The sequence below is a fragment of the Tinamus guttatus genome, unplaced genomic scaffold (genome assembly GCF_059628265.1).
Source record: "Tinamus guttatus ecotype Peru unplaced genomic scaffold, ASM5962826v1 Tinamus_guttatus_pri_ptg000240l, whole genome shotgun sequence".
In the NCBI taxonomy this organism is placed as follows: Eukaryota; Metazoa; Chordata; class Aves; order Tinamiformes; family Tinamidae; genus Tinamus; species Tinamus guttatus.
This window is the reverse complement of record NW_028288774.1, coordinates 15,281,464-15,291,254: the sequence shown is the minus strand read 5'-3', so window position 1 is coordinate 15,291,254 and position 9,791 is coordinate 15,281,464. Positions and strand designations below refer to the sequence as shown.

General features: G+C 53.4%; 1 protein-coding gene across 1 annotated transcript; it reads left to right on the top strand.

The window, feature by feature from the left end:
* Positions 1-31: 31 nt before the first annotated feature.
* Positions 32-8,932, top strand: MRPL21 (mitochondrial ribosomal protein L21). The gene is made up of 7 exons (XM_088525922.1): positions 32-71; positions 161-221; positions 329-414; positions 2,201-2,364; positions 3,815-3,867; positions 8,015-8,118; positions 8,743-8,932. Exons 1-7 carry the CDS (start codon positions 47-49, stop codon positions 8,805-8,807), a joined length of 558 nt encoding a protein of 185 aa, XP_088382048.1. The 5' UTR covers positions 32-46; the 3' UTR covers positions 8,808-8,932.
* Positions 8,933-9,791: the final 859 nt, after the last annotated feature.

Genomic DNA, 9,791 nt, shown 5'->3' with positions numbered 1-9,791 from the left:
CTTCCTCCCCGCCCGCCCACTTCCGCTTCCGCTTCCGGCGGCGGCCATGGCGGCGGCCTGGCGGACGGCGGGTGAGTGGCGCGGCCGGGCCCCGCCGCGACCGGAGCGCCGAGAGAGCCGCCTTAGTCTCCCCCTCTCTCTGTCTCTTTCCTTCTTGCAGCCTCCTGGGCCCGGCTGGCCGCCCGGCAGTGCAGCTCGCAGAGCCAGGCCCCGGCGCACGGGTGAGGCCGCGGGCGGCGGTTGGCGGCGGGGGCCGCCGGGGCTCTGCCCCTCGCGGCTCGCGTCCCCGCGTGGGCCCCGCCGCTCACACGGGCCCTCTCGTTCTCAGGCTGGTGGCCAGAACGTCGCTGTCGTCGCCGCCGTGGCCCGAGGTGAAGCTGCCCGAGCCGGCCGAGGAGGCCCAGCGCCACGCGGGTGAGCTCGGCGCCCGGGCCGCCCTGCGCGCGGAGCCCGCGGAGCCTGTGGAGCCCGCGGAGCCCGCGGAGCCCGCGGAGCCTGCGGAGCCCACGGAGCCCACGGAGCCTGCGGAGCCCGCGGAGCCCACGGAGCCTGCGGATCCCGTGGAGCCCGCGGAGCCCGCGCTCCTGTGGCCGCCCTGCGCAGGGCCTTGGCCGGGGGCATTGCCCTGCCTCGTGGCCGCTGCTGTTTCTGAGCCTGTATCGGTGCGTTCTGACCGTGCTGCCCTGAAACAGGCTCAGGGTGGTTTCGTGGTTGTCTTGAATCCGTCTTGATCGTTTTGAGTTCTGTGTTGCGTTGTCCTGCCGGCTGCAGAAACAGCCGTACGTATCTGACTGTAGTAATTAATTTGGCAAGGGGATCAAATCTTCCCGTTTCTGACTACGAGAAAAATCATAGGCCGGCGTTTTCATGTGCAGCTCTCAGGAGCTGGCGTTCCCGATCCCAAGATATCCACAAATGCCGCTGGCCATAGCACAAGCCATGAGCACGCTGTGCTCCATGTGCACTCCGACAGGCTGTTTGGAAGTGTTTACCACCCAGCTGCTACTACAGGGGAACCAGCGGTTTAGAACTAAAATAAACTTATTTTGTTGTATCCCGTCAGGCAGCTGAGGGCATAACAGAAAGAAGGGGATAGTGGTTTTGCTCTGGATTTTGTGATGTTCCACTCTGTGCCGGAGAAGAGCGCCTGGTCTCTTCCTCGACAGTGATCCTAATGATGCAGGAGCTCTGCTTTGCACTGTAGTGGGAACTGGAGCAGCGGCCACGGTGCAAAATAGTTCCTGTTCTAGCCTCTGTTTCTTGGGGGTTCTTAACCTTTAACAGTTTGTGTCCTTTGGGTTTAAAGTTGAACACACTTATGGGGTGTTCCCGCAAGGGCTGGGTTTGATTTGACCCGCTGCTAAATTCTGGTCTGTCCCAACTGGTTGTTATATTTTGTTTGCATTCCAAGAAAAAAAATGATTCATCTGCTTTTGAGGACAGTGAAGAAAAACTCCTTTCCAGTTATAGAAAAGTTCTTATTTTCCTAAAGAACATGAGGGGATGGAAAGCTGCAGTTTGGCAGGGAATGGCACTCATTAAGCTAAACCTTTCCTGTAAAGTCTGGCTTTGGTCTGACCGTGCAGACAGCTCACCACAGGAAATGGCATTTTTGGCATGTACAGCGCCTCGTGCCAGGGATTTTTTCTGCCTCTGGCACCCATTCTGTGTGTATGTGCATGTGGGGAGAGCTCTTCTGCACAGGAATAAAGGAGAGATCTGCCTTGACTGTGTTACAGGTACAAGTTCTCAGCACAGACTCTTCTCTTAACACAGAGTCTATATTTTGCAGAGCTCCTCCTGGTGTTCGTGGACACCTTACAAAGTCTCCAGAGGGCTCCGTTTCCTGGCTAGTGCTGAGAAATTGGGGAAAGCTCCTTTCCTGGTGCCTGAAGAGGCACTCTCCTCCAGAACACTTAATATTTGCAATACCGGCCTTGGAGGGTGCTTGGGGAAAACAGGCTGTATCCACATGAGGTGCCCACTTAGCTAGAGCTTTGCCAGCAGCTAATATCTGAGTAAGTCATAGGTTTATGGGAAAGGAGGCTTGCTCTGTGTGCAGGTAACAGCAAAGTCCTTTGCCCAAGGATTCCAGGGTGAGACCAGTTTCTGTGGGAGAGCAGGGTGGCTGGAAGAGCCTTGAACAATTTCTCACACCCTGCTGGGTTGATTTTCCCCGCTGCCGATTCTCCTTTGCCAGAGGTGGTGCAGAAGGTGAACGAGATGATCGCGACGGGGCAGTACGGGCGGCTCTTCGCCGTGGTCCACTTTGCCAGCAAGCAGTGGAAAGTGACTGCTGAAGACCTCATTATGATGGACAACGTGCTGGAGGCGGAGTGCGGCGACCGCATCCGCATGGAGAAGGTAACGTGTCGGGGGTCCACGGGCCCCGTGCTGCGTGTGGAGCACAAACAACTTGTCTGCAAGTGTTTCTTGAGGCAAAAAGCGATGACCTGTTTCTGAAGAGTCTCAAGGATCTGCTGGATCTCCCTTTCTTACTGCAGCTATTTGCTTGGCCTTAGCTTTGTTGCAGTTTCGATTGCCCTGTTAGTGATAATGTTATGGTTTCCCCTGAATGGGCTGGACTGAGTTGCCTCAGGCTCTGGTAGGAGGCAGATATTTGTTGTGCTGACTTTATGCAAAAGGAGAAAAACAGAGTTGTTGCTTTTGGAGATGGCATCTAAGGGTGGTGTTTACCTTGGGGCTGCAACACCTAAAACACCTGGAGTACTCCCAGGGGGATCGCTGACGCTCGGCGCTTTGCAAGATCCTTATCGGCCCGAGTCTGTCAGGCAGAGGGAGGCGGATGGGACATTTATAAGGGATAACTGCCAGAATGCAATTTAGTGTCTTTATCCTTGGCATTGGTAACTAGCATGGGCTTGTACAGACTTGTTGTTCCAAATATGAAATGAAAGACTGAAGCAGGATGCTGCTGGCTTAATCTCTGGTTGATTTAGAGCCATGCAGAACTGTCGAGAGAAAGGCAGATTTTTTTACCCATTTGCTGCTTTAAGGTCCAGTTTTGAGGCAGCTTTTCAGCTGTCTCCTCCCGGCATCCTTGGGTGCAACAGGAGAGATTCAGGTGGAGCAGCCAGCTAGGAGTGCAAAGACCTGGAGAGGAGAAAGAAGGTCTAAACACTTGCCTAATAGGTGGTCATAGCCCTGCTGGAATTTCACTGGCAAGTGTCTGTCTAAAGCAAAATTCGGAACATTTATTGGCCATATGTGCGTTGCTTTTAACTGCTGCCATTCAGTCAGTGTGGGAGGGAGGCAGACTGCAAGCAGATACCCTGGTCCTGACAGAGGCAGGTGGTTCAAATGTCCTGAACAAAAGAGCTGGTCCCTGTGGTTTTGACATCTGTTTTCTTTTATCGCCCATCTTGCGGCCTCATGGGGAAGATGGAGCAAAGCATTTTGCTAAAGGGCATGGAGCAAACACTACAAAATCCCATGATTTTAAGAGCTGCCATTCCTTCAGATCCTATGCAAGACACATCTTTCTTCTGCCCTGTGTTGCTTCTCATGTCTTTACGCCCAGAACAGAAACGGTCAGTGTGTTCTCATCAGTGTGAAAGATACTTTTAAAGTAACCTTTAGTAGGGCAAATACTCCTGGGAGAGCATTGATTTAACAGGACTGTTTCTTGGCCATTAGCTGCCTTTTTTCTGCATCCCTGTCCAGTAACAATTTGATGTTTGAAATGTGTCAAGGCCTGTTTGGCTCCTCCGTGGTGCCTGCAGAATCTGGGTGCTAACGTTTGCGTCTCCGCGCCGTGAGCCGTTGCTGTGTCTGATGGAGTTGCTTTCTGCAGGTTTTGCTGGTTGGTGCTGATGACTTCACGCTGATCGGAAGGCCGCTCCTGGGGTAAGATGCCTTGCACAAGAATTACTCTGAAGACAAATCTTGAATTTAGTTGTAGCTCCAGGGCTCCCACGGTCTCCTGGCTAAGAGCAGCCTTGTGCCTTTGTTAGCACAAGCCCTTTTCCCATCCTTGTGGCTTCCAAAAGAATCGCCAATAAATCTTAAGCCTCTTATAACTGCCCATTGCCCTGGTGCCAGGGCATAGCAGCAGTGCCCGTTCCTAAGGTAGCTGTAGGATATTCACCTCTTCCTTAGTGTGTAACCTTTGCACAAATGAGCAGTAAATCTTGCTTTTCAGCATCATTGCTCCCTAACCCTAATTGCAGTGACAGTCTCTTAGAATAACACAGAAATCCTTGCCCATCCCTGAGCTTGAGGGGAGGGAAGTGGTTTTGTGTTTTTGTTTCTAACCCATTTCCTTTTGCCCTGGTCCTAACCCCGCAGACCTTCGTCCTTACTTAGCGTTAGTGTAATTCTCCCTTCCTGGCAGTCGTGTGACACCAGCAAACACAGAATTGGGAAGCAGGAGTTTCACCCCGTGGCACCAGCTCAGTTCTAGGGCTGTAGGACTGGCTGTGATAACTGGCAGTGCGGCTGGTTCTTCAGCCTTTCCTTTACCAAAAGAAGCAGTGTGTGCACTAGGTGTTGTTGTTTCCATTCCTAGCACTCACTAGAGAGAAGCCACAAACTGGTTTTCCCTAGAACTGCAGATTTTAATGGTAAAACACAGGTCAAGCTAAGGTGGGTTGTGAGATCTGAGCGCATGGGAGCTTTTGCCCTGTTGCAGGCTAAGCTTCCTGTTCAGCAGCATTAGCTTGAGCTGCAGCAGCTGAGGCAGAGGATGGTGTGGGGCAGAGGAGTCTGTACATCTTGGAAATATTTTCTGGTGGTTTATAGATTCGTGGTAGAAATACCACATGGGTACAGGTTGGTTTTTCTTCTGGCAAGCTGTCTGGATTTAAAAGTTACTCTAAAATATTTGTATAGTTCATTATAAGGCTTTGGCTGCACCGCTGCCAGCAACCTTGGGATCCCTGGTTGCACAGGATTTGGGGTTCTGGGAACTTTTCAAATGATGCTGTTAGGATAGCAGGCCCTCAGGAGCCTGTGTGCTATTCCCAGACTTTCCGTCTGTGGAAAGAGATAGGAAGAGGAAAACCATTATCAGGACTTAAAAATTTTATCTTGCAAGAGCTTAGGAGAAAGCCCAGGTATGCAGTGTAGGAGCACCATCCTCGGCCAGCCACTGTTAGCTAGCACCTCTGAAATGTGTTTTTGCAGCTCTGGAGACTGGAGGACTTGGCATGTGCCCAGTGACCCAGGAGCTCTGGGACAAGAAGAAAAAGCTGCTGCTCAATCCCTGCCGGCGATCTAAGTGCACGAAAAGCCTCCTAAGTTGTCTGAGGCAGATAGGGCCACACATCTGGCAGCGTTAGCTTAAACTTGGGTAACTTTGTCAGAGGAGGATCAGGAGGAGGCGGCTGCTGTCAAGGGAAAGAAAAGGTGGTGGGGAGGTACCCTGCTCCCTCAGAGAGCTGTGGGGGACCCAGTGTTTTGGAGGCGTCACAAACTGTAATTCTTTGGCACAGTTCCCAGTTGTGCCTAAACCGCAAAGGTTTTGGAGGAGAGAGGAGAGCTCGGATGCAAACAAAGGCTTTGCTGTTTTTTTTTTTTTTTTTTTTTTTTTTTTTTTTTTTATAAGCACGTCAGTGACTGCCTGTGCCAGCTCGTTAGTTAGGCTGCTCATTACAGCTGCACTTCGTGCAAGCGAGGAGGTGGGTAGGAGCTTGTCCTGGTTTGGACAGCTGGTCGTGTTTTAATTTTCTCTAGCAGTCAGATGCCTCCCAAAGCTTTAAAAAACAGCAATGCAACAAACCCTATGTGCATGGCCAAGGCAGTTCTGGGAACTTCTGGGTGACTTTTGTCCTGGCATTTGTCAGGTTTTGTCTCTGCTCAAGCACCTTGTTGTCTGCTGGTCAGCTGCCACAGGGGTACCCAGTGGTGGGTTACCCTGCTGAGCTTGGCCGTGTAACACAGGGATTGCTGTGTGCTTTTGGAGCTGTCCTCAGAGCACACGTGGGCTTGGCAGGGTTGCATTGCAGGTCCCCTAGAGCAGAGCGAAGGGAATGATCCAGGGGAGGATGCTTCTTCATGAAGCTCTTTGCCACTGAGAACAGCAGGCCTGACTGTTTGCCTCAGCTGACAGTTCAGATATCTGGGATGTGTTTTGTGGGTGTTTGAGTCATATTCAAAACTCAGACAAAGAGTCTGTCGGCGGTGGGGCGCTTGCCCGCCGCTCGTCTCGCCCGCCCGCTACCCCAGGCCCACGGAAACTGGCTCGACCCGCGGAGAGGGCCGGAGCAAGGAGGAGCTGGCTGTGCTGCTGCAAGCGCTGGCTCCCCGAAGAGCAGCACAGAGCTTTCGGTGACCCAGGCACTGCTGCTGGCCCGGGCGGTTTCCAGCTTTTCTGTGTGATCATCACGAGCCAGCTTTTGGCATGCCCTTACAATCCAAGCCTGGGAGAAGTCAGTGGGAGTTTGGCCTTCTCTTTGCTTCCAGTGGACAGGAATTAGACCCAGAAAGCCACTAGCTCCCTAATTATGGTGGTGAAACACAGCCAACCCCTGGAGTGCTGTTTGCTTTCCGATTTCCTTGCTAGCTTTGCAGTGCCGTGTGTCTCTGTGGTGCTCTCGCTCCTGTCCTTGGGCTGAGCCTGGACAGCATCCCTAAGCCGAGATGTTGGAGTCCCCCAGTGGTCTCCAACATCTTGATTACGTTGTGGCTCTCTCCCTTCTGACTAGTCGCTAAATGCAGCCATATCTGCTCTTTTTAGCTGTCCTTCCCCTGCTCCCTTAAGGATTCACTCTCCAAGTATGTATTAGACCCCAGAGGGTGAACATCAATGCCTTGAAGCTCTCAGCCTCCTAGTGACCTCAGTGAAGAGTCGGCCCTTCCCCTCACCTCCTTTCAAAGTGCCCACAGGGTCATTTGTTGGGAAAATGATCTTTAAGGGTCTTTGGGCAGAGAAGCAAGCGGGCTAACAAGCTTTTAATGGAGCTCTGCAGCGGCGCTCCGGGAGAGAGTGTCTCTTGCTCCCTCACCGTGGCTGTGGATTAAAGCCAGGCTCCCCAGAGCGCCGCTCTGCCCTTGGCTGGAGGGAGGCAACGCTCCTGCGAGGGCAGAGAGGGCAGCCTGTGAGCTTGTCCTTGGGTGCTGGCTTCGGATCGTCGTGTTTCCCGGCTCTGGTGTGTCCCAGACAGTGGGGGAAACGCGGCAGAGCTTTTCTCGTGGGGGTAGGACAACTCCTCCCTGCGTGTTGTCAGGTACCTGTGTGGGGCTCAGGCGTGTTTGCCTGTGTTGTGAGGGAATGTGGAAGGCAGAATGGTGACTTTTAGTCATGTGTGGTGGAGTCTATTCTTCTTTCCAACCCCATCCTTGCAGAAAGGGATGGGGAGAGGGAATTTGTGTTTGCTCCCATGTGTGTGAAACCACAGCCAGGCGCCGTCCTCTGCTCCGAGCTGGAGTAAACAGGCAGGGCAGACCAGGAGCAGGAGGCAGGTGAGAGCCGGGTGGGAGGAGCAGCCAATCAGCCCTGCTCCCTGCTCCGATGTTGGGGCTAGAGCTGCTCGCGGGACGCAGCTTTGCGGGGGCTCTTCAGGTGAGCAAGGGGAGATGTTGTCACAGCTGGCTGTGAGGAAGAGCTCGGGCTCCTCTGTTGACCACACAGATGAGCACAGGAAAACATCCTGTGGTTGGGTTTCACTTTGCTGTAAGTGCAGCAGAAAGCGCAGAACCGGGTAAACTTGCCAGGGGAATCTGTCTCTGTGTAATCCTGCAAGTTCCTGCAGGCTCTCGCGGCTGTTGCGTCCTCGACCCTGTCTGATCTTGTCCCTGGTGTGGCAGAGCCCTGCCCTGTGCACCAGGACGTCGCTTAGCCGATCCACAGAGTGCCTCGAGCACCTCAAACAAGCAGGCAGATTTGTCTCTTCTCCGCCTCAGTTAGCAGCTCCTGCAGACCTTTGCAAGGGCTTTGCAGGGTTTTGCAGGGCAGGACGCATCACTCGCATGTGGCTCTTCCCCAGACAACTGTGGTAGGAGAACATAAAAAGTAGCACCTGTAATTCTTTGTAATTCTGCCTTCCTTTTTCAGGAAGGAGCTCGTCCGTGTGGAGGCTACCGTGATCGAAAAGACAGAGTCGTGGCCAAAAATCAACATGCGCTTTCGGAAGAGACGCAAATATCAAAGGACTAAAAGTAAGCGGGAAAGAGCAGCGAGCTTCCCGCCCGGCGTGGACGTGGCGCCTGGGAGGCCGCTCGCAGCGTCCCCGGGCCCCGCGTGCTGCACCCTCCCCAGACCAGTGTCCCAGGCGGGAGCCGAGGCGCTGGGAGCACCGGGGCTGCTCGCTGCCTCCAGCGCTCTCGGTTGGGTGGCTTCACAGAAAACCTTACTGGAGGGAAAAAAAGAGAGATTTACAGGGCAGGGGCGCAGCGTTGTTCTTCCAAAGCCTCTCATGTTAGACAGGTAGTCACAGATACTGAAAAGCCTCAACAGTCTCATAGCAGATGTTTTGGTTATTGGATCCCTGCTCCTTCTCGGATATGACCGAGACTAGGAGATGATGATGGGTGCTTGGGGCAGGACGGACATTAAAACCTTGACCAATGCGCTGCGCTCCCGCGGAGCTCAGCCCGGAGCCCCACCGTGCCCCATGGACGGCGTGCGGCCGCGCGGCCGGTGGGGCAGCATCCGCCCGTGCTGCCTCCGCTCGGGAGCGTCGCACCCTGGCGCCCGCGGCCGAGCCGGCGGCAGCCAGACACGCACGCGCAGGTCTGGCCTTGAGCTGATTGGTTTTCTTCTCTCTTTTCATCCTTTTTCAGTCATCATGAACCCACAGACCGTCCTCCGGATAAACACCATAGACATTTTCCCCACTTTGCTGTGATTGATCGACTCGGGTGTTGCGTGAAGCAGGAATAAACACCAAATGAGGCAGTTGTGGAAATAAAAGCGCCTGGTTGTTGGAAGGCTTCCTGTTCTTGTCTGAAATGGAAATCTATGGGTACTTTCTTTTTTAAAAGAAAAAAAAAAGGAAAAGAAAAATGAAATATTTGCATTAAAATTATTATTTGAGTCTTGATGCTGTTTATTTGTTAGGAGTCTTAGACACGCCAGGACCCCCCTGCTGTTGACAAGCTGTTTCTTGCTGAGAGCCACAGGCCCCTCCGGGTGCTTCCAACTGCTCTAGGAAATCAGGTTTTCATCTGCCTCTGAAATGTCCTGCTGCTGGGTTAGCGGCGCCTGTCCTGTGAGTGCGCTCGAGGCGAGCAGAGGGGCAGGCCTGACTCTGCCAACACTGCTTTACCCTCTGGCCACACTCGTAGCTCTCCATGGACTGCAGTGACGTGGATAGAGAGAGGTGAGGTGTTTTCATAAAGAGTGCTAAGTGTGTGTGTTACTGTCATGAGAGGATGGTGTAAAAACACTTCAGCAAGATTCCTGCAGCTCTCCTTGGAGTTAATATAATGCTGGTGTTTTGTGGCTTCAGGGAATAGTGTGTGGTTCAGCATGGCCCACAGCAAACATGGAGCTGAAGAGAGCAGTGAAAATTACTGACTGCTGTGTCCCAGGTTACTCCCAGTCACAGGAAGCAGCGCAGATCCCTAAGGATCAGCAAGCAGAGCTGCAGCTCTGATGTTCTCTTCAAGGTGGGCCAGCCTGTTTCCCAGCAGCACTTTGTATGTGCGTTCACAGACTCGGTGCCTCATCTACCGAGTAGAATTTGGTTTCCAGCTCTCAGGATTGCCTTTCTTTCCTGGCTACTGGGTAACTGGCTGTGGCTGGGCTGTTCCCAGCTGCCGCCTGCTTGAGTAGCTGTGTCCTGTGTGCTGCTCTCCGAGCTCCCTGAAGGCAGGCGGGGGGGACCCTT

Excerpts from the sequence above, each read along its gene's own strand:
- MRPL21 (XM_088525922.1), top strand. The coding sequence starts at position 47 with ATGGCGGCGGCCTGGCGGACGGCGG. Across the intron at positions 415-2,200 it reads GGAGGCCCAGCGCCACGCGG|AGGTGGTGCAGAAGGTGAAC; the intron begins GTGAGCTCGGCG and ends CTCCTTTGCCAG. Across the intron at positions 2,365-3,814 it reads ACCGCATCCGCATGGAGAAG|GTTTTGCTGGTTGGTGCTGA; the intron begins GTAACGTGTCGG and ends TGCTTTCTGCAG.